This window comes from Anolis carolinensis, chromosome 6 (genome assembly GCF_035594765.1).
Source record: "Anolis carolinensis isolate JA03-04 chromosome 6, rAnoCar3.1.pri, whole genome shotgun sequence".
Taxonomy (NCBI): domain Eukaryota; kingdom Metazoa; phylum Chordata; class Lepidosauria; order Squamata; family Dactyloidae; genus Anolis; species Anolis carolinensis.
In genome coordinates, this window is record NC_085846.1 from 13,726,558 (window position 1) to 13,750,517 (window position 23,960).

The window sequence follows — 23,960 nt, forward strand, 5'->3', positions numbered from 1 at the left end:
CAGGGCATTCCAAGGAGGGTCTGGGGAGGGGGCGCCGAGGACCGACCCCAAGGGCTCCTACCTGGGCTTCGGGCTGGGTCCAGCTGGCAGAAAGGGGGTGGGCTGGGCAAAAGGGCTGGCAGGATGGATGGATGAAGGATGCCCTCCCCCCTTGGCTCACTCACACCTCACACCCCTCCCTCTTGCTGCTGTAGCCCTCCTCCTCCTGCTCTCTTCTTCGCTCCCTCCTTTCCCAGCACAGAGATGGAGAGATGCAGCCTCCGCCCCCCTCTTCACCTCCCTCCTTCCTTCCTTTCCCAACCCACCTCCTCTTTCAAGTTGCTCACTCGGCAGCTTTGTCTGCAAAGACGCCCCTTCCCCTCCCTTGGCACCCAGGCGTCTCAAAGCAGCATCGACCGACCCCTGCTTTGCTCCCAGGCAAGGGACTGTGTGTGGGGAAGGAAGAGATCAGCTGATTTGGAAGGAAGGAAGGGGGCAAGGGCTGGGCAGAGATGGGGCTGGGAGATGGAAAGGTCCCAGGCACCCCAGGGATGGAAGGAAACTTCCCATCAGCAAGCCACAAGTGCAAGGAGCAGCGTCATAGGGCCAAGAATGTCAGGGCCACCATGCCCATTGGCTCCACCTAAAAAGGAAGCCAATTGGGATCCCCTTTTGGTCCTGCACCCTGAAAAGTCCCTCTCGTGGGGTTCCCTCCGCCACGGAAGTGGCGGAGGGAACCCCACGAGAGGGACTTTTCAGGGTGCAGGACCAAAAGGGGATCCCAAACTGTGCCAATAGAGATTGGTGCAGCGATCCCGATAACAATTAGTGCAACACACAACCATGTTTTGGGGGAATCCTTCCTCCCCAGCCCTCGCCTCCCCACCCGGGGAGAAAATTATATAAATTCTCTCCCTTTCCAGTTTCTCATCAATTATTTATAACCTGCCTTGGCTGCTGCACACGCAAGCAGGAGGGAGGACGGAAGGAGCCCACAGATTAACCCTCCTCCTGCCGCATCTCAGCACCACCAGTGGTGCAGCATTCACCGATGCCTTTGGCAAGGCGCAAGCAATGCTCTCCCTCCCTTTCCTGATCAACTGCCACCCAGATGCCCAACCGTAAAGTAGCGCCTGGAAAGGGGGAGGGGGGCGGTCTCTCAAGTAACCACAAAAAGAAAGGCAGTGTTTTGGGAAACCCACTTAAGGGCTGCAGATTTGTGTTCTTGGTGTGAGATCCATTAGATTTTTACACCGGCATAGAAGTCTCAGAGGAGAGGCTGATGGTGTAAAAGGCAAAAGGCCAGGAAACACTACCTTTCTACTTTACTCACAATGACACACAGAGAGGACCTATCAATAAACACACACACACAAGTGTAGCTTTTTTTTTCCTTCAATGTTTTTACTAAAATCTTTTGCTGTTGAGACACAGATCCAGAAAGGGTGCACAGAAGGGGGAAGAGATGGAGGCAAACGGGAAGGAACGAGGAGAGAGGATAGATCGACACTGCTTCATTACATTTTGTTAACAAAAACAAAACAAAAAAAAACACAAAGGGGAAGAAGGGGTTATTTTAAATGTCAGGGAATCTTTTTATATATATAATACAAAAAAGCGAGAGACTCTAACCCCAACTGTAGGGGTCGCATGCAACAAGGAAGGTGTTCAGCAGATGGGGCAGCGATGCTTGGTGTGGAGGGCCGACACGCTTGGAACACGAATCACAAGAGAAGCCGAGGGGATGGAGCATTAAAACAAACACCGCGGAGGAAGAATGAGGCGCTGGGGCGAAGGAGGGAAATCCAGAGCAGCTCCTCAGCGGGAGAATGGAGGGCACGCCACCCTGCAGCCATGGAAAAAGACATCCCTTCTCTCTATTCCATCTCACTGCAGCAACTCCCAACCCCGCAAATGGGAACTCCAGGCACCTCTAATGCCTCCGAGTCCTGATGTACACCCTCCTTCTAACTTCTCTGTGGGAACCACAAGCTCCATCAACCTTAACCCATGCCCAATGATTCCCAGTTTAGCTGCAATGTCATTCCATAATTCTTTCCCACATATATCCCAGCCTTCAACCCTCAATCTGATCCCGAGAATCAAACTTGTCAGTCTTTCTGTTCCACCGTAGCCTCTTTTTTGGGAAGCCAATTTGGGGCACCAATTTGGGGCAATAGGGGGCGCTGCTGGGATAAGCAAGAGACTTATGGTGACAAAGACTTGTAGCTGTTTGGCCAGGGACAGAAGATGCCTGGATTTCTGGGACTGTCGTAGGGCAAGGAGTCAAGGGTCCTAAGAGTAGAGGAGTCAATAAAACGAGGGCGCTTTCTGAATGCACACAAAATCCTTCCATGGTTCTCTGAATGAGAGCTGCTGCCTTAACTAGGCAAGTGCTTTCCCAGCCCCATTATTTTACGAGCACAGGCAGGGGAGAAAATGAATGAGACCACCATTAAATTAGAAACCCAAATATGGCCACTGCATATCTGTTTGGGCTTGGAGGCTCCAACTGCCCATGTGGGAGAGGGACGGGACTGGGTGAGTGGGCTTCTGCCTCCTTGCTCTCCAAAATCACCAGGGCTGTGTGGGGAGGGCTTGGCTCACAACCGAAGCTCCCTCCATGGGCAGCACAGTGACGGCAGCGGCAGGAGGTTGGGCCGAGACGGCTGCAGCGAGGGGGCAGACCTCACCCGTACCTGTTGAGACAGACGCAAGAAGTCAAACATGTGTCTCACACTCAGGGGGCGCATTCCAAAATTCTCCAATTAATAAAGCAAACTCACATAACAGACATATCTGATTTTATGTGGTAAAGGAGTCAGTCATGCATGCAGCTGCCTCTGTTATCTTTATCGATATCCCAAGGTTCCCTCTCTAAAAGACTAAAAAGGAAGCACCTTCATAAATCTACAAGGCTGAAAGAAATAATATGAAACTTTAAGGCATCCTACTGAAGACAATGTAGGAATTCACTCTAAAAATATCTAGACCAGGCATGGGCAAACTTCGGCCCTCCAGGTGCATTGGACTTCAACTCTCACAATTTCTGGCCTCAGGTCCCTTCCTTTTTCCCCTCAGCCACTTAAGCGGCTGGGGGGGGGGGGGAGGGGGGAGGAAAGACCTAAGGCCAGGAATTGTGGGAGTTGGAAGTCCAACACACCTGGAGGGCCGAAGTTTGCCCATACCTGATCTAGACAGTAAATGGTCCAATTCTCACAGGCTAGCTCCCTGCAGGAGAGCCCATCACAGTTCTCTGGGATATGTGAGTCAGCCCAACACAGAGAAAGACATCCACATGAATGACTAGATCTGGAAAATGTCCCATTGCACCCACCATCTCTCAAGAGAATTCATTAATACACTCCTCCATTAAAGCACAATAGCAATGCATGATGTTCTGTCTGAGTTAAAACCTTTAAATGTAGAAAGGAACCCAAACAGCCATTAGTACACTAGATCTGTTGTTAACCTCACAAAATGCCTACTGGTCTACATCACTAGAGCTTTTCTGGTTAGGATGAAGACATCTTATGCCTAATGGTGTTTAGAAAATGGTATTTTCTCTTGGAACAATATGCGGATAAATAAAATATTCAGTGGAATGCATACATGTTTTTTACAGTGAAAATTCAACTTTTCTCCTTTTAAGATGAACCTGAAGGATATTCTGATGACATCTGTATACTAAACCTAAAGAGACTGGAACATGCAGGCCCTTACTTCCTGGCAGAGGGATTCTAATTTAGGATGCAGCCGCCCCAGGGGAGCTGGGGTTCTCCCTTCTCCCACTGAAAATGCATGGACACCTGGAAGCCTTATGGGACAAAGGGGCACCCCCCTCCCCATCCCCTAGGACAGAAGGAAGTGGCTCTTGCCTGGTGGCCCGGCCAGCGTTTCACCGCAGCGGTTGGCCCTCAGTGGCCGCAGCCCCTTCTCCTGCGTGCGTCTGCAGATGCCCGTTGAGCTGAGCCAGGGTCTTGCAGTGCACGCCACACAGCTTGCAAAGGAAACGCTCCAGCCGCGGGGCGGCCAGTCCATGGTCCTTGACCGCGTGGACCCTGAGGTAGGCCGCTGTGGTGAACCCTACGGGAGGGGGAGAAGGACAAAAACCACCCAGGTCAGTGTCCAGACTAGTGAAAGCACACCCCAGTGTCCTGCAGTACTTGGCTATGCTTCACCCTAGAGGCGGCTGCGTCTTGACATTTAATGAAGAATCCATTGCGAGAGGTCTCCCTGATGAAGAGGCAATTTTCTCCACCTCAGAGATGGCTTCATCTCACCACCAGGCAAGCTATCTCTGTATGGACAATAAACTCTTGCCCTCAGGGCAGCTGCATCTCGGCACCGAGGATGTCAATATAAGGAACTTATGTTTCTTAACACAAAAGAACAGAACCACACTCTTAGGCCAGTAACATATGGATGAGATCAGCCCACAATCTTCTTCTCTGCATCCACATAGTCATTCTGTGTTATGTCATTTATATGCTCTACAATATGTAACTCACTATGGACTACTTTAAGTGATAATAGAATTCAGGAAGTGATTAATAATTAATAGCTGCCCTATACTTTTGAGAATACAGATAATAATGTGTTAAATGTGTATTTTTTAATATATGGGTAATATATAAAGGATTATGTACATTATTCAAATACATAATCCAAGAATTAAAAAGTAAAAGAGAAAAAGCTCAACTATTTTTTTAAACCGACAGACTTGTAACAGTTTTTAACTAATCTGCACATTATTCAGTCAGGTTCAATTAGTGTCTTAAGAATATTAAATCAGTCAGAATTATGGTAGGCTGGATGTTGTAGATAGAAAATGGATAAAACTGGAGCAGACACAAGCACTTCAGACATCAGTAAGTTCTCTTTTAGTAATTTTTAAATCCTCTGAAGCACACACACTTCTACCTTTGCACTTGGTTGCCTCTATACATCTGCACGGAAGATCAACAAACCTAAAAATTTACAATGATTCATGCCATCTTTCACTTATGCTGAAATAATTTAAGACTGTGGCAAAGTGGAAGTAAGGAGATGCTTGGCCATGCAAATGGGAGAAAGAATCATTTGCTGTCTTGCCAAGCAATTTGCTTAATGGAGTCACATGAGAAGCTTGAGCAACAGCCATACACCAAATATTATGCATGAGTCTCATTTCAAGAAAGGTTTTTTAATTAAAAAAACACCTATTTGTTTTAAAGGCATACAAACTAGCAGTATTGAGACCTCACTTGTAATCTCATCTAACGCTAGTTTGGTTCAAAGTGAAAAGAATAATCGTTCCCTTTAAATGGGAACTACTTTTTCTAAAACATACTGTCAAGTACTGTTGTTGTTCAAGAAAGACTTACAATGATGGATTCAAACAGTTGTCACAGACTGTGGATTTTTGAGTGGCTAAAAAGCCCACTGCACAATGAAGTTCTGGTGGGTCCATATACCCAGATATTTGGCTGTGCTTTGCAACCTGTTGCAGGCTGTATTCAAAAGCTTGGGGAGAATTTATTGTATCTCATCCAATACATGAAGTACTTGGATAGTGGGCAAGAAAGAGACAAATCTCTTGCACCTTTTGGTCCTAAAGGGGAATTTAATTAGGTCTTATTTGAAATAAAAGTTGCACCCCTTGAATTCACCCTCCAACACACTGTTGAAGATGCAGGAACCCTGTTTGAATTACAATTACTTTCATCTCAACCAAACTTGATCCAAGTTTAGCTAAAAACAGAAGGAAGCTTGACTCTGACCGCATCTGAAACATTCTGGGCATAAAACATTACCATCAGAGTGACCTGCAGTTACCAATTATAGCAGCTCTGTGCAGATCTCTTTAAGTAAATCCTTTTGAAATCTAATAGGACTTATTTCTCAGTAAATCTGTATTGAGTAGTACAGTAAGTCTTCTAATGTTGCTCAAGGAAGAGAAACAGGTTATTTTTGACCTTCTTATTTTCAGATATTCTCCTATACATAGCCCTGTCTGCTTACCTTTGTTGCACAGTTCGCAGACATGATTCGGTCCTTGGCTGTGTACTTTCATGTGGTCCGTGATGTAAGCAGCACTCAGCATTTTCCCACATACATGGCATGGCACCTTCTCCTCATGGCGGACTGTGTGAGCACGCAGCCGATCCTTGGTGGCAAAAGCCGCCTCACATGTCTATGGAAATAGAGACAAAAAATCATGGGGAAACAACTTTTATCTTCAATGGCCCATTTCCCAAAGCAGCCACAGCTGAAGGAGGCAAACCAAGAAAGCTCCCTTTAAATGATCTTTCTTCCACTTTGTTCTAGGAAAACAGACACGACATCTTGGTGACAAAAGAAAAACAATTTTGGGGAATGCATGGAATTATGTATTGCTATACTGTCAATGGTGGAAATTACCTCACATTTGAAGGGCCTCTCTGTTGAATGGACTTGCCGCACATGGCTATTCAAATGGTCTGGCCTGCAGGGGGAACAATGTAAATTAGTGATATGGTCTCTTTTAACTTCTCACTATAAAATGCCACATTTCTTTCCAATGTTCATTACATTTGTTCTTTGAATAAAGGTAATTATAAACTAGCTGACCCACAAATCCAAACCTTCTGCAGAATTAGCAATGCGGTTTTCTAGGATTGGTTCATATTGTTGAAGGTTTCAAACATCTTTTAACACTTACAAAAGATGTAAATAGCCAGTAGCTACAGCTTCCTGTATTACTGTTTCCAGTTTAGAGCAAGAATGCTGAATAATATACTGCTGCTGGGACAATCTGTCACTGAAAAACAGCAATGCATATTGTAACCAATCCCCTACTCCATAATGCAAACATACCTTCACTCATCTTTAGCTATGTCCTCATAGAATCCTTCCTGGGGAATTCATTTCCTCACTGGTTGACTCATTGATAACAAAAACCTGCAGCATGCATTCAGTAATAGCCAGTTTGCCTAAATATGCAAACTGGCTATTGTTGTGTGCTTTCAAATCATTTCTGACATATGGTGCCCTTATAACCAGTTTTCTTGGCAAGATATGTTCAGAGGGGATTTGTCTTTGTCTGACACTTAGTGTGACTTGCTCAAGGTGAGCTAGCAGGTTTTCACAGCTGTGTGTGGATGCAAACCCTGGCCTCCATAGTCTAATGTTCAAACCAATATACCAGTTCTCTAAATTGGTTATACTTATTGCAAATCAGATCAGCCATTCCCATTTCCAAAGACCCATCAAATTTGATTTTTTTTTTCTTCCTGGTGCAAAGCAAGTATTTTCCTTTGATCAGTTTTCCCACTTAGGCATAATCAAGGGTCAACTACCAAAAAAGCTACAGAATCAGTACTTAGAATTGAGGATGTCAATCTTTTGTGAAGATCTGATGTTTCAAATGTTATTATGTATAATCAGCTTAGAGAGTCTGCATGATGTAGTGTTTTGAGCACTGGACTCTGAAGATCAAGGTTCGAATCTACACTGATATGAAACCCATTGGGTGACTTGGGTAAGCCACATTCTCTGAGCAAGGCAAAGACAAAACCCCTCTGAAAGAAACTTACCAAAAAAGCTCTGTGAATGGTCCATTTGAAGAGTTAAAGACACAATAACAACCAGCTCACTTACAGCAACTTTCTATCTCATTTCATGACAGGATTCTAATTTTCATGAGAATATTGCACATGAGCGTTTGTGTTCAGACCACACCAGGTTTCAGTTTAAAGGCTTACTTTTCAAATAGGTAAGTTCTAGGGCCCTCAACTGCATTTTCACATTCTTTACTAATTTAAAATGGAATGTTAGAAAGTTGCAATCAAAACTATGATCTCTTGTGCCTCTGAAAATGGAGAAACGAATGTCAAGTTAACCCCTCCATTGTCCCAGCAATGGCTTCATTACTTCATTTATGCAGTTGTATCAAATCAGAAACCTAAGCACTCTTCCTTGTAACAATTTTGTTTTCTTGAGAATTGCTTATTTTCAGAGATGAGGCTACACACATAGCATTCTAAAAGATATGTGCAAAACCAAATTCTTAATAAAGGATCTGCAAAATGCAGTGTACATCTATCTTAGATGCTGAGAAAGGAATTTTAAAAGGCAATTCTTGGTAAAACTGAGAAGTGGGGGAGAGAATCCTCATCAGAATACATTTTTGTTAAGTTGTTGTCTTTTTATTACTATTCTGTATCCCTCTGCTACTTTAGTTTCCAATGTATGACTGATATTTTTATGAAAAGTTCTAACATCCCTGAAAAACTAAATTGTGAAAGAAGAAAACACAGGGATTTAATACCTGCCCTACTGTGTGCTATATAAAAATAAGATTTCAGTAGTGGACTTTATCTTGGCCTCTTTGGTCTGTTTCTGCCACAAGCATTTGTCCCTGTAAAAAAAAGTTTCACCACCAAGGCTGTAGATTTATCTGGAAATTAAGAAATAGGTGGGTGGAGTGATAGTTTATGAAGACAGAGTGTGAACTCAATGAAGAATCCTTATAACTAACAGCTCTACTTGCAACTGAAATCTTAAAAGAGCAAAATGAATTTACTTAAAAATACGTGGTGTGCCCCACTTATCCCTGGGTCTTTAAATTTGCTTCTAGGACAAGCCATGGCTTTAATCTTGATCTTTATTCATTCTAGCCTTACCTCATTTTTTCCTTATATCTAGACTAAAATGCAGCCCCATTATTTTAGTCTATTGAAGACATTCTACATTCCCAATGGGTTTTGTGGTTCTCGCTTTGTTTGTGGTAATGCAGTATCTTTCAACAGGAAATGTTTTACAACAATCAAAACATTATCTCAGCCAGCAGTGTCCCAATGGGTTTACTTAATAATTCTCCAAGAGTTTTGTTTTTGATATTGGTGTTTTTCCACTAAACATGTCACGCTGACTGTTGTTTGATCCAAGGAACTATTTAAATGTATAGAAACTGTGCATGGTTTGGTGCCTTCTCATACTGCACACTTCAGACTTTCCAGGTTTGAGATTCCATATTTGACCGCAATTACATGTTAAAAAGCCATATCTGTATATGAAAACTAGCATACCGTGTGTACTACTTTAAAACACACACAAAAGAACATTAAAACAGAGTCTCACTTGGCTATTGCTTACACAGTATGCCTTGGAATTAGTTATCTAGATTATCTTGTTGCTTTCCCAATACCTTCTGAAATTCACCTTTTCCATTGTGCAGGTTTTCTGAGGGTTTAAACTTCTCTCCTAACATGTGCTTAGATGCTTCCGTCTCAGCAAGAATCCTCTCCAAACAGGAATAAGGTGTCATTTAAAGATGGTCAAGAAAATATTGAACAATATCTTTGGAATTAGAATCCCAAAAACTAGTGTCAGGTATGTGAAGATGTTCTGATTTGAGTTGTGTTGCCAACCTAAAGTCAGTCAGCATGACACACCTCTAAAATTTGTGCTTTCACCTGCTCTCACACACCCTTATTTGTTCACCCACAAAATATACAGAACTTCAAGGGGGAAGTGCTGCTAATAACAGAAATGGGGAGAAGTGGAGATTTCCCACACCTATTGCTGTTCTTGAAACCTCTTTTAATAGTTATTAAAGTTCTTGACTCTTAAGTGGCCAAAGTGATGGGATGGAGGAAGCTGTATCAAAGTTATGGGGAAGTAGTAAGGAAGGCAGCCTGATAGGCTTATTATCAACCAATGATAATATTTTGTACTAATGCAACAACCTTCTAACTCAAATCAATTTGTTTGCTCAAGCTCAGTCATTATTAGAAGGGGGAAGTTCTCAACCTGCTCTTTGTGTAGGCCCTGCAACAACTCTCATTTGAACTACCTCCTCCCTATACCCTTGACTTTTCGTACCGGGAGAAACTCTTCCCACAGTGGCTGCAGATGTACGGCTTGTGTACAGCACCATCATGTGAACGAACGTGGTAGCTCATGCGATCCTTCCTCTTGAATCGCTGCTGGCAAACAGGACACTGGTAGGGCTTCTCATCTGAATGCGACAACTTATGCCGATTGAGATGGTAGACGTCCCGGAAGGCTTTCCCACACATCTCGCATGCGTGATTCTTCCGGATGCGTTTGCCTGATGCTGTAGTGGTTACCAGCCCAACTCCTGACCCTGCCGTGTTTCCTCCGCCATCAGCGGGGGAAGGGGTTGCTGGGGTTGTACCACCAATGGCAGAAACACTAAGCAAGCTGAGGGGAACCATGGTGGGCATTTTCATACTGGTGGGCCCAGCACGAGACGCTTTGGCTCCTGTGTGAATGGCTTCATGGCGCCGCAGGTTGTAGCCGTTTTTGAATTCTTTTGCACACAGAGAACAGATGTAGGGCCCTTTGCTCTTCTGCTTCTTCTGGGCGTCTCCTGCCTGTTGTGCGGTAGGAGCTGCCTGTTGTGTGGAAGCTTGGTTGCTTTGAGAAGAGGGTGCTCCCTGGCCACCCCCACCCTCAGAGGCAGAAGGCTGCTGCTGTTTCAAGGCAGCCGTGTCTACCGTGGAAGCAGCTGATGCAGAACCAGTGGCAGCAGCAACCACAGCAGCAGCTGCAGCTGTCTCCTGAGCTGCAGCCAAGACAGGCAAGAGGTCCACTTGAAGGGATTCAGCAGGGGTGGCTGTCTGCTGGGGAGGAGCTGTGGTGGTGCCAGTCTGGAAAGAAAAAGATATCACGTAACTGAGAAGCAGTGCGATGAACAACCAAACCTGAATGCTTGTCATACTCTAGCAACACAGCGGCGGGAGAATTGTATGTTTCCACTTCAAAAACAAACATCAATTATTCAATAAATTATCTTGAACACATTCTTGGGGAAAAATAAGAAGGGCTGGTATATGCAAGGAGTAGGACTCAAATCAAATTTGGAAAGTTTAGCGAATTACAGAACTTACCTGTGTGTGAGGTATATGCTTTCAATGCATCACTTCATTTTAAATTCTTCACCACTTAAAACAATGCTGGTGATTTATTTCACAAGGTCATATGACTAGTATATTTTACAAATGCAGACCAATGGAGTATGAGGAACAAATTCTGCTAGTGTATAATACAAACGGAATAAGGGCAGTAAGTCCTTTTACTGTCACAGGGCAAAAAAAAAAAAAAAAGAGTGGGCAAAAAGAATGAACGAAGAATGAATTCAAGGAGTATCCCTGCTATCCCAGAAACCTGTGTTCTCCCAACTCCAATAAACTTTCTATATACAAAATGACATTGTCATTACAGCATGTAAATAAAGTGGTGGAATATAAGGGAAGAACTTCTCCCTATATTAGCTGAAGTGGCTTGGTTTAAACTTCTGTTGAAATGATTACACAAAATGAACATATATGTGCCAAGATGACATGTCGTATTGCACTGCACGGAGGACAGAATTCCTAACATGCCTGGATGCTGGAACATGGATACATTATTATGTATTGGGAGATGCAGTGCAGGTGGAAGGGCTGGCTAAAAACACTTATCTCGTTTGAATTTTTTAATAGCTGAGCTTCAAAGTGTTAAGAGAAATTTGCTTTTCCAAAGAGGGTGGAATAGTTGCCAGTACACTATCAAGTGAAGATTCGGGCATCCTTTATTGAATCTTGAAACTTCACTCTAATCCTAGCACAATTTTCAAATTGTTGCATAAACATTCATTTATATCTAATGGAATTTATTCAAAGTTCTTTTTTCTGTTCCTGAATCAAATCTATTTATTTGTTAGCCTATCAATGCATTAATCAAGCATGAGTGTAAAACAGTTGTTCTTTTTCACTGGCAATAAAGAGAATGGGCCAGCATTACAAATTAACTAGTTTACTTCTTGATATAAACTACAATTAATTTCACTTAGATCTGTGCGGTTCTTTAAAAACTTTCTTAAACCAAGTCAGTCCATATAAAATACAAACCCATTTAATCACACTATTTGCAGTTATTTTGAAATTTACATGCAGGATAAGGTCAACTTGTTCAAGTTTAGAAGTACCTGTCCACTTCACCTGTTATGGGCAACCAAATGACCGGCTATTTACCAGTCTGGATTAAGTGATTTTATCTGGGAAAATTTTGTACATGACTTTAACAAGTTCTCTATCATGCAATATATATGGGTGGTGGGAAGGGATGGCCCCTGAGTCTCTTCCAAGTATTGTATGCAAGTATTTAAAATTGTCACCTAAGAGTATAAATGGTGTAAGAGACCCTACAGTTATAGCAATACTAGAACTCTAAACACTTATGGATTTCTTCAGAATATAAATTATTTACAAATAATTGGCAACTTATAGAAACAAGAAATTCAAAGAATCAGGACAAGAATCTCTTAGATATTCATTTGTTCTTATTTCTTGCCCCCAAATACGTACAACAAATTATGAAAACAAAATATAAGGTTGAAGGACAGTATATTTAGAAATGTTAATTTTAAAAGCTCCAGCAATTCAGAAATTTTGCTATGTATTAGCTATACTCCTGAAGTAAAGCAAAATTTCAAACAAAAAATAAAAAAAACTAAACCAAGAAATAAAAGACATGGAGTGCCTATTTAGAAGATAAAGCCTTATTATTCCAATGCTTATTCCCAATAATTAGTAGGGAAGAGGAACTACCACACTGATGTGACAAACTTATTTTAAGTCATATACTATCTAGTTAGACAATAAATAACTCGACATGTAGTCATTGTAGAGTAAAAACCAAGAAAGAGGTAGTCCTTAAATTAGGAACACTTGAGAAATTCAAAATAAAACTCCTGTTTAGCTATTGGTGTTTGATCTTGGACAAAATGGTGTGCAGCGCCAGATGCTAACTAATTTGGGAAGTAAGTTCCACTAGGTCCTACAAGACATCCCAGAAATGTAAACATATGCCTGCAGACTTATGTCTCAGTACACTTGTCAGTAAATTTGACAACCCTATTTACCCTCTAACAAGAGGTCAGGAAGGCCAGGCTTCCTCCAAAACTGGAGCTCCGGAGAAAGATGAATGACAACGTCATCACTTTGCCAAAATCTGGGTGGAAACCTCCTATTTGCTTCAGGATTGTGCTTTCTGGGTGCAGACAGACTTCTGCCTCCGTTTTCCAGCTCTGAGCTTGAAGGCATAGCATGGAGTAGACTTTATTTTTTCCTTGTCAAAGACAATTGTGCAAAAAGCAGGAAAAGAATCCTTCTACTGCCCCCTTGCTCCTTTAAACAAGAAATATAGAGTAGGAATACAAAGGTTTGCTTTATCTTGGATGAGCCTTGCTTGGGAAGATGGCATAAAATAGCTTAAGTAAATAAACAATCTCTGCACCTGTCAGGCACTTAAATCCTTGCAGCAATGAAGAACAAAAAGCAAAGACTGGTAGAGATGTAGAGAGAAACTTGGGCACCTTCTACATGGCCATATAATCCAGATTATCAAAGCAGGCCACAGTTTTACACCACTTTAAATGCTATGATTCAATGCTATGGGAGTTTTACAAAGCCTTCTCTGTCACACCAACTCCCAGAATTCGATAGTACTGAGTCATGGCAGTTAAAGTGGTGTCAAACTGCAATAAGTTTCTCGAATCTATGTAGGCATGGGCAAATTTTGGACCTTCGGGTATTTTGAGCAGTAGGCTGTTAGGAATTATGGGAGTTGAAGCCCAAAACACCTGGAGGGCCAAAGTCTGTCCATGCCTGGTGTAGATGCACCTAAAATCACAGAGTGTTGGGAAAGATATTATTCTCAAAAACAAGAATAAGAATAAAGTCATATTTTCTTCTTTTTTTAAAAAATTCTATACTTTGTCTCTTCTCTGACAAAGAACAGCCACACATATCAACCTTCCCAAATTTGTCAAAATCTGAACAGTAAGAAAATGAAGAATCCTGTTTCCAGTGACTGATCCAAATACTGAAGCTTCCTTCCTCTGGTGGTAGATTCTCTGTATCCAAAACCAGAGGAAAATTTAGACTGGTTTTTTAAAATGTAGAGTTGGTCAAACACAAGAATAATGAAGGCCACACTTCTATGCTTCCTAACAATGTATGTGGCTGGACTGACTTGTAAGTAAATATACATAGGATAATAGTTCATTTTTAACAAATGAGTTTTAAATGGTTAGCTTCTCAGAATAGGTCTTAAAATGAAGTAATAAATCTGTGTACAACCAAAAGTACACAAACATGCAGCTGTCTTGAGCACACTTCATTTTTTTAAAAGGTGACATAAACAGATTAATTTCTTCAGTTAGATTACAGAGGCGTGGGAGTAGATTTCTTAGAACAGTACAGACCAAGTACATGCTTCAAAACTTTGCTACAGACTTAACAGGATGGGATGGGTTTTCATAAGTTATTTCTGTATCGGTCGCCAATGCACTAGAATTATATGACTTCTAATATTTTAGAGCTCTGAAATAATGTTAAAAAACATTAGTAGGTACAGAAAATGTAAAAGAATGTGCACAATAGACAACCCCTTACAGGCAGAAATTATTTATTTACACAAATTTGGTCTTCAACAATGAGATGGTTGTTTTCAAAGGAGTCCACAGCTTTCCATTTGTTGTTCAAAGCTCACCTGGAAGGGGTTTTGACCGCAGCCCTGAGCAGCAAAAAACCTGGACTGGATTTCGGCCCCAACCTGTAGAGGGTTCTGAGTATGACTCTGCTAAAAAGACAAAAGAAAGAGATCAGGGAATGCTTACAGAAAAACCACCCTCTATCAAGCCTCTAATGATCTGGGAGAAGGCGCCTACTGATGTCCTCAAGGAAATGAAGTCAAAGAAAAGAAAACAGTGGCAACAGGAAGTCAACTCCACAAGGAGTTTAATCTGTGAGAAAAGGGCTCAATGTAGGAAATACAGTGCATTAAGTAAAGTAGCATAATTTTGGTAGAGTGTGGAGGACTGCAATGACTTATGGTTCAGGTATAGTATGAACCCTGAATCCCTGAGGGATACATTCCAAGCCCTATTGTGGATTCTTGAAATTATAGATAATAGTGAACCCTACATTTTGACTATATTTCAGATGGTGGTATAACAAAGACTAGAGGACCATACATGGGCATCTCTGAATCCCCAGCACTATTCTACAGAACAATTGGCTAGAAATACTTTCAGGGAGAATATTTTTTTGGAGTGAAACTGGGGATATTGAGTCTGTGGATAAGGGGTCATACTATACTTCTGCAGATTCCTTTAAGTATAATTTAGAATTTGAAAAAAAAATGTAGCATGTTACAGCAGGGAACAATTATTTTAGAAGAAAATAGTAGGAAACAAAATTAACTTGGGTAAAATGGGCTGAAATGAACAGAATACTCAGATTTAAAAAATATCATTATACTGGGAAGGAGGGAAAGGGAGCAGGCAAGAGATTCCAGGAGATATGGGCAGGCGCTGTGTGAGGTGGGGGTCTGGTCCAAGGAGTAGAGCTACACTAACCAGAATTGATTTTTGACACAGATGAAGAGTTGGGATCTAAGACAGGGGTATCTGGGACTTGATGTGCATTTATCCTGGGAAAAGAAGGGCACTTAGGGGTGGCAGTACACTGCAAAGAGGAAATCCTGGGCAGGTGTAAGCACTGGGAGAAGGAAGCGCCAAGGCAGGAAGCAGTGCTGGCACTAAGCAAGAGACCAATAGACAGGTTATTTTTTAGACAGATACCAGGAAGGGAGAGCAAAGGGTTGTGTGTTTAAAGAGGACTTGGTCTTAACTAGCAAGTGTAAGGTCATGAGAAGAGGCTCTATGGGATGTGGACGGTTAAAAAGCATAAGGCAGTTAAAGAACAAATATGAGGTAAAAGGTAAGCGGGGAGAGGCCCTTGAAAGAGCTACGTCAAATTGGGCCACCCACAGTAAAAGATTCAACCCAAGGTAACTTACTACTTTTTAATTGCCAGCAAATAATGTTTCTATCGTAACTATCAGCAGGTGTAGATGACAAGGGAAGAAAGATCAAGCCAGTGAGAGATGGGGGCTTCCCTCACCTCCTGACTACAAGAAACCAACCACTCCTTAAGTGTTCATAAACGGAAATAGGTGGGGGAATGAACACCACATGTGTTGATGCTATAATATAGTGTGGAAATGACCTCCTACACTGAGTAAGTAAATCCTGGGTTGGTGTCAGGAAATAACAAGGAAGTGTCTTTTGGGCAAGCAAAACCTCTGGGGTTTTAGAAGCCAAATTTTTTCACAGTAAACCTAAGTATAACCCAAGGTAATTTACTATTTTAATTGCAGGCAACACATGTTTCTATCATAATCTTCATCAGCTGTGAGCGACAGGGAAGAAAGATCCTTCCTGACTTTCCTTACTCGCAAGAAACCAGAGGTTAGCACACAGAAATAGGTGGGTTGACACCGGAATAGTGTGTGGTAATGACCTCCCACGCTGTGTGTGTACATGCACTTGATGGTAAGCAAACCCTGGGGGCCAGGAAATAAGTTTGGTTGTTGGGTAAGGTGGGGTAGGCAATAAAATTTTATTATTATTACTACTACTACTATTAGTATTATCAGTATTTGTATTAAATTCTAGGGCCCAGGAAATAAGTCAGGTTGTTGGATAAGGTGGGTAGGCAATACAAGTTATTATTATTGTATTATTACTACTACTATTATCAGTATTAGTATTAAATTCTGGGGTCGAGGAAATAAATCAGGCTGTTGGGTAAAATGGGTAGGCAATACAATTTATTATTAGTATTAAATTCTGGGGCTCAGGAAATAAGTCAGGCTGTTGGGTAAGGTGGGTAGGCAATACAATTTATTATTAGTATTAGTATTAAATTTGGGGACCAGAAAATAAGTCAGGCTGTTGGGTATGATTGGTAGGCAATACAATTTAGTATTATTAGTATTATTAAATAACAAGGGCGGGCAAGAGAGATCCTTCTTGCCTGTCCTTACCCCCAAGGAACACACAGAAACAGGTGGGGAAATCCACCAACCTGTTGCCACCCAGAGTGTGGTTGTGGCCTCCTACCCTGTGTGTGCACCTGCTCCTAAAGGTAAGTAAACCCTAAGGTGGGCAGGAAACAACCAGGCAGGGCAAGCATGGCCGAGCGGGGCTGGATCCTCTGGGGGGTTAGGAGAGCAGGACGGCAGGGGCCATCTTTGCCATTTGGGTAGAAGGGGGCACGACGGAAAGAAAGCAGGAGGCACAGCCTGCTTGTGGTTTATCTATCTATGTCTCAGGAGGGAGACATTTTTGGGGGGCGGGTAAGGGGATCCCTGGGTGTCAAGGGAAACTGCGAAAGGGGGGAAAGAAAAGGCAGGGAGGGGAGGGGCAGAGCGAGGGGGAGGTGACCGTTGGCGCGCGCGGAGGGGAAGGGAGGGGGGCCAGGCCTGGCGAGGCGGGGGGAGAAGGCGCGAGGCGCAGGGAGGGGAGGGGCGGGGCAGGGCAGCGCGAGGCGCGAGGAGGCAGCAGCAGCAGCATTGCTGGGCGGAGGGGAGGTGACCGTTGGGGCAGCAGCAGCGCGAGGAGGGGAGGGCGGAGGGGGGCGGGGGCGTCAGGGAGAGAGGGAGGGAGCGCGTGCCGAGTGCGCCCTGCTGGCCCGCGCGCGCAAGAGGCCCCCCGCCCGCTGGGATTCCCGAGGGGAGGGGCGGGGCAGGGAGGGTGTGAGTGGGGAAACTTCGAAGCTCTCTTGTCCTTCCCCGCGCTCTCTCTCTCCTTTCTACCGCTCTCTTCCCCCCCCCCCTTTTTTTTTGGCGGAGAAGGGAGGGGGGAAGGTTGAGGAGGGAGAAAGGGAGGGGGTTACCTGGAAGATGAAGCTGCTCCAGTTGCTCGGGTCCATGGCGGCGGCAACAACGAGGGGGGGGGCTCGTCTCGGCGAAAAGGGGGGGGGTCGGGAAGGGAGGGGGAGCGAGCGGGGAGCAGCGACGACGCCGCGCGGGCGGGGGGAGTGAGGTGGGAGGGGGGAGGGAGCGAGCGAGCGAGGAGGAGGAGGCAGCGGCGCGAGGAGAGCTCGGCGCGCGCGCTGATTGGCCCTTTTTTCCCCCTGCGCGCGCGCGCCTGCCTATGCCCCCCCTCCCACAGGTTTTTCCCAGAGAGGGAGGGGTGTAAAGAAGGCTGCAGGTAGCGATTGGGTGGGGCGGCGGGGCGCGCTCCCGGCACGTGCGGGGGCGCGCAAAGGCCTCCGCCGTGTGGGGCTCTCTGATTGGGCGGCGCGGCAGAGCGCTGCCACCGCAGGGCTCTTTCCTTTTAGAGGCGAAAGCGGATTGGCTGGGGATAACGGCGGCCGCGCGCGCGAGTAACGGTCGCCTGTTTTCCCCTCCCCGTTAGTTTTCTCATTTGAGTGACAAGCCTCTCCTTTCACAAAATGGCCGCCAGGGTTCACAGACAGGCATGGGCAAATATCAGCCTTTCAGGTGTTTTGGACTTTAGCTGTTAGGAATTGTGGGAGTTGAAGTCCAAAACACCTGGAGGGCCCAGGTTTGCCCATTCCTGCAATAACCGATTTCGTGCTTTTTTCCAAATAATTTTATTGTAACACTAAGATAGTGTTAATAAAAATAGCTAACACCTCCCAAGAAAGGATTTCCCCCAGGCAGGAAACAGCCAGGCTTTGAAGCTGAAAGGCCATTCAGTGCTAATCAAAGTGCCACTTGCAACATTTTCACTTTCCTCAAACAGGTAAAGGTTTTCCCCTGGCATTAAATCTAGTTGTGTCTGCAGGTTGGTGCTCATCTCTATTTCTAGGCCAAAGAGCGGGTGTTGTCCATAGACACCCTCAAGGTCATGTGGCCAGCATGACTGCATGGAGCACCGTTACCTTCCCGCCTGAGCAATGCCTATTAATCTACTTGCATTTGCATGTTTTTGAACTGCTAGGTTGGCAGAAGCCGAGGCTAACAGCAGGAGCTCACTCTGCTCCCTGGATTCAAACTGCTGACCTTTTGGACATAAAGTTCAGCAGCTCAGTGGTTTAAGCCGCTGCGCCATCAGGGGCTCCTTAGCTGTAGATTGCACCTTCCTTTTATCTCTCTTTTTATTATAGGCTCTGCTTACTTTTGAATGCATGATTCTGATTGTCAATTTAATCCATAAGGACTTCATCACACTAGAGCTTAGATCCACTTTAAGTCAACTTTAGGGAGGGAACTTTAAGCAGCTCAGCCAGACAGGTCCTGGGCCTCACCAAACTACAAACCCAAGAATTCTGCAGAAGGCAGAAACCGGATTTAAAGTGGATTTATGCTCTTGTGTGATGAGGCAGTAAAATAGGTTAGAGCTGATGGTAAATAGACCACAGTCAGCCAGAGAGCTTTATGACTCAGACCTCTTCTGCACAGGATCGTGTAGATGTTTTAGGTAAGTGCAGACATGGGCAAACTTTGGCCCTCTAGGTGTTTTGGACTTCCAACTCCCACAGCTTAGGCGGCTGAGGGGGAAAAGGAAGGGGCCTGAGGCCAGGAATTGTGGGAGTTGGGAGTCCAAACCATCTGGAGGGCCAAAGTTTGCCCAGTCTACGTTAGTGTGTTTAAATTAGGTTTTTAAGACGCAGGGTATGTTTTTGTTCAAAGGGAGAAATGTTAAACTACTAGGTTCAACAGGATTTCCTCAATGGGTAATTGTATCTATACATCACAGCCCTTTGGTCTTCTGAGAAAAACACCCAGGACTGCACCACACTTCAGGTTTGCGCACGATAGCGATGACGTAACTGATCTGAGCAAGGAGGCAAAAGAAAATGGCGGGCGGCTTAGCGCTATCGGAAACGCTGCGACAGCAAAAAGGCCGCCTCCTCGCGTAGCCAACGCTACCTCTCAGTTGGCCCTTCTGTGAATTAAGGACCCTTTTTAGAATATTTCGTTTTTTGAGAAAAAAAATAGCGGAGCGAAATAAAAAGTAGAAAACCCGCAATTTTTGAAAGCCGATTTCTTCAACGCGCATGCGGGACGCAAAAGCGCGGTACTACGATTGGTGGGGGGGGCGGTTTAAAGTGCGCGTGCGCCCTGTAAAAAAGCGGGTGCTCAGAAAACAATGCGCTCGTGCGCAGAACGGCTGCTTGACCGACGGGTCGCGCGCCCGGGCAGGTTCTTGTAAATAACATTAAGGCGCATGCGCGGCCAAAATGGTTGGCCGTTCCAAGACCAATGGGCCCCCAGCGCGCATCCGCGGCAAGATGCCCGAAGCCAGGAAAGCGCCGCTCTACGCATGCGCGTCCTCCAAGTCGGGAGACTGCGGGATAAAGTCAGCGCATGCGTGTTGGTAGCATCTGGCAGCTTGCTTATACCTCTTTGGCTGTGTTGTGTGATGGATGACCTCGCGTTTTCGTGCAATTAAATGGTGCGTGAAACGATTGCTTTCAGTTGGCCGCTGACCCGACTTTGGGAAAGCGCGGTGAGGCGGTAATTTTAATGAACCAAGGGAGTATTTCTATAGGAATATTTGGAAATCCTATACTTTGTGGGGTAAAAGAGCCCGCTATATCAATTGCGCCTAAATACATACTTTAAGCTGTCTTCCCTCCTAGTTGTTTGCATTCTTGCCCCATCTGTGATAAAATAGATGGAAGCAGCTAGGCTTTGAAGCTGCAAGGTTATTCAATGCTAATCAAGGTGGCCAATTGCTACATTCACACTTGCTTCCCACAGACAAGAGTTCTGTCTTCCACCTTGAGCCTTCCACAGATAAATAAACCCCACTTGCCTAGTTTACAACAGACCTCATAACCTCTGAGGATGCCTGCTATAAATGTGGGCGAAATGTCAGGAGAGAATGCTTCTGGAACATGGCCAGTCAGCCTCAGCAATCCAGTGATTTTGGCCATGAAACCCTTCAACAACACTATGATAAAATACTTTGCATCCAAACCTCAAGTCCCAATCCTTTTTGGAAATTAGTCAAGGATTTATCCTTGCTCAACGATATCAGTGTGTCCATCTCAGCTAGTTCACACATTCTTGGAATATGATTTGAACCGCCAACCTTTCTGTCAGTAAGTTCAGCAGCTCAGCAGTTTAATTTGCTGTGCCACCGTACAGTACAGTAATAATCTATGTTTCATTTGTAGTTGATTATCCATCATCCCCAACAAATAAAACTCTGGTTTCATCCTGATATTAACTTTATCTAATTATTTTTGCAATCCCTGATGTTCCCATTCTTTGAGATTAGACAGGCATGGGCAAACTTGGGCCCTCCAGGTGTTTTGGACTTCAACTCCCACAATTCCTACTGGCTGTTAGGAATTGCGGGAGTTGAAGTCCAAAACACCTGGAGGGCCCAAGTTTGCCCATGCCTGGATTAGAACATATGTGCAGTCTGTGGGCCATTTCAGTCTTCTATGAATATCAATGTGGCCTGTTTTGGTGTATGATCTGTTTGTTCCTGTTTGTTTGAGTCTCTTAATTTATTCCTTTTCTGCCCTCTCACTGGAGCAGGAACTTGGATTGTGAGTATATTAATAGGTTTTCTGTGAAGTTCTATTGATATTATCCAGTCAGACTTTGTGATATATCCGCTGACTGCTTTTATTACATCTCGCTATTAATGCCGCTTCATTTCTTCTACATTATCATTTCCAGATGAAATACTGTGTAATTATCTCTTTAAATTTTATAATGTGTTTTAATAGTGTTTTATTAATTGATTTGTATGTATTGTTTTGCTTTTAATGACTGTATTTTGGGCACTGAATTTTGCTGATCTTTGTAAGCCGCCCTGAGTCCCCCTCGGGTGAGAGGGGCAGGATAAAAATGCTGGAAATAAATAAATAATAAATACTTGAAGATAATTGTAGACCATAAATGATTTTCCTATAACAAATAGGAAAAAATAAATAATAAAGTGCCGCAATGTGGTTGTTATTTTTATATCTCACAACTGCAGCTATCATATACTTTTAAAACAATTTTATTGCCTTTGCTTTCTCCAAATCTCAGGTGACCTTTTTGTGTGAGTTTCATTAGCAACAATTCCTAGGATTTCTTAATGGCTGGAATCATAATAGTTAAACTACTTTATGTTCATAGTGTAGAGCTGACCTATGATATTAAAGTCTAGATACAGATCTTGGATGGCCATCTGTTGGGTGTGCTTTGATTGTGCTTTTCCTGTATGACAGGGGATTGGACTAGATGGCACATGTGGTCACTCCCAACTCTATTCTCCTATGTAATGGTCTGGTACATTGTAAAATATGAAATACTCCCCAAAGAAAAGCATTATGCATACTATCCTATCTACATTGGGATATGAATAATCTATATTCTTCTAGAGGGCAAATAAACAGACATCACACTCATGCAATTCATTGGTGAACAAAGAAAATGTGTATGTATTTGCTGGGAAACAACTCCAGGCCATATATATTACATGTTCTTTACATTAACATGTAAGAAGGTAGAGTATATTTGGGAAACTGCTTATGATTGTGTCTTTAAGAACTGCCCTACATTCTCTGCATGGGAGCAAAATGACACAAATGCACACAGAAAGGCACACCTGCCACATTGCCTCTTTTCATCAAGTTGTTAAAGGCACAGGAGCCCTGCCCCTTAGCGGTTGTTGGTCGACTGCCCAAATCCTTTTCTCAGATAAGCTTGAGTGCCTTTGAAAACAGGAAACTAAACAGATTTTAAACAAGTTTGATCAGAGATTGCCTTACCCTTCACAGTACTTTCTACATGGATCATGGTAAAGAATTGTGCAAAGAAATTTTGCCATTCAAATTACTAGTTCAATGCAGGAATTATCTCAGCTTTCCTTGACGCTAACCTGCGATATCAAGCAATAGTAGAACTTGAAAGTCTTGTCATCGCCTCATATATTTGCTAGTGTGAGGAAGGCCCATTGATTATCCTGGCACTTCAGCAGATTATGTCGTCATTCCTGTTTGGGATTGGCGAGGGATCCAGCTATAGAACTGCCCCCTATGTGTCTCCCCCTCCAGGACATTTCCATCATGTTGCAATACTGTGATTACATATGTCTCCAGTCATGCCGTATTGTTGCTGTTGTAATAAAAATAATATAATAAAACTTTATTTATATACTGCCCTATTGTATGCCTTCGACACATTGTATGCCTGGGTGATAGGGTCACTGTAAGTCGGAAACTTCTAGAGTTGGTAGAGACCACAAGGGCCATCCAGTCCAAACCCCTGCCATGCATGAAAACACAAAGCACTCCTCACAGATGGCCATCCAGCCTCTGCTTAAAAACCTCCAGAGAAGGAGATTCCACCACCTTGCAAAGCATCAATCTTGACACTGTACTCCTATTGATGCATCCAAAAGGCATTGACCTTTTTAGCTGCTGCATCACACTGTTGACTCAGGTTCATGTGGTCTGCTGGGGGCTCTCCTAGACAGGCCCTATATGCCATAACCTGATCCCAGGTTTTCCGCTTTAAACTGGATTATATGAGTCTGCACTGCCAGATAATCTGGGATAAACAAAAAACCTGGGATCAGATCCTGGGATAAAGGGCCTGTGTGGAAGGGCTCTGAGACTCCTAGATCCCTTTCACATGGAGGGTCACCATAGGTTTCTGACCCCATCACCCAATGGGTTTTAGTGGCCAAGCAGTGTGTCAAACCCTGGTCTCCCAAGTTGTAGTCCAATGTTCACACCACAAACACAGTGTCTCCATCGTGCAGCATAGAGACCCCATTGCCCCATACACACATACACATGCCATCTTTTGCAGTCAAGTCATCTTCATGCAGACCCGAATGAAGAGGAGTTGGCTGCACTTCAGAATGTACTGCAACTATCCCTCCTTGCCATTCTGCCCCAGTTGTTAGGTAGATTCCCTTATGTTTGCTTTGCCACTGATTTGCCTATGTTCTCCAATGAGTCATGTGTAAAGGAGAATCTTTCACAATCCGCTTGCCCTTTAACAGGCTCTCTTCCACAACGAGTTTGCTCCTCCTCTACCAGGAAATAAATCTTTAGGGAGGGGGGGATTTTTGCCTAACCCACAAAAGGATATACCAGAAAGAGAAAACAAGCTCTCTTGCACGGTAAGGTTTCCTTCCTTCCTTTCTCTTTTCATTTCTCTCTGTGTCTTGCTCC

At 43.8% G+C, this 23,960-nt stretch overlaps 3 protein-coding genes across 10 annotated transcripts in view; 1 reads left to right on the forward strand and 2 right to left on the reverse strand.

The window, feature by feature from the left end:
* The window catches only part of prrt2 (proline rich transmembrane protein 2), a 29,432-nt gene extending 28,994 nt beyond the window's left edge, over window positions 1-438 (reverse strand). The window contains exon 1 of one of the 3 annotated variants that reach the window (XM_062957140.1): window positions 306-438. The gene's annotated coding sequence lies outside the window, so the exon portion shown is untranslated. Of the gene's footprint in view, window positions 1-61; window positions 251-305 lie in introns of those variants that run through there. The other 2 variants (XM_062957139.1, XM_062957138.1) reach the window with 2 other exon arrangements.
* Window positions 439-1,358: 920 nt separating this feature from the next.
* On the reverse strand, window positions 1,359-18,010 carry maz (MYC associated zinc finger protein). Of its 4 annotated transcripts, none has more exons than XM_062957954.1 (7): window positions 17,694-18,010; window positions 14,503-14,589; window positions 9,826-10,616; window positions 6,382-6,445; window positions 5,983-6,154; window positions 3,858-4,065; window positions 2,541-2,678 (listed from the first exon to the last, which is right to left on the reverse strand). In XM_062957954.1, exons 1-6 carry the CDS (start codon window positions 17,727-17,729, stop codon window positions 3,878-3,880), a joined length of 1,338 nt encoding a protein of 445 aa, XP_062814024.1. In that variant the 5' UTR covers window positions 17,730-18,010; the 3' UTR covers window positions 2,541-2,678; window positions 3,858-3,877. The 4 variants fall into 4 exon arrangements, with proteins under 4 accessions (XP_062814026.1, XP_062814025.1, XP_062814024.1 ...); XM_062957953.1 differs by having other exon boundaries at window positions 14,503-14,592; XM_062957956.1 differs by lacking the exon at window positions 3,858-4,065 and having other exon boundaries at window positions 1,359-2,678; window positions 17,694-18,002.
* mvp (major vault protein) overlaps window positions 16,329-23,960 on the forward strand; it is a 33,876-nt gene continuing 26,244 nt past the window's right edge. The window contains exon 1 of one of the 3 annotated variants that reach the window (XM_008117135.3): window positions 16,329-16,348. The gene's annotated coding sequence lies outside the window, so the exon portion shown is untranslated. Of the gene's footprint in view, window positions 16,349-20,117; window positions 20,225-23,360; window positions 23,909-23,960 lie in introns of those variants that run through there. The other 2 variants (XM_062957951.1, XM_003224997.4) reach the window with 2 other exon arrangements.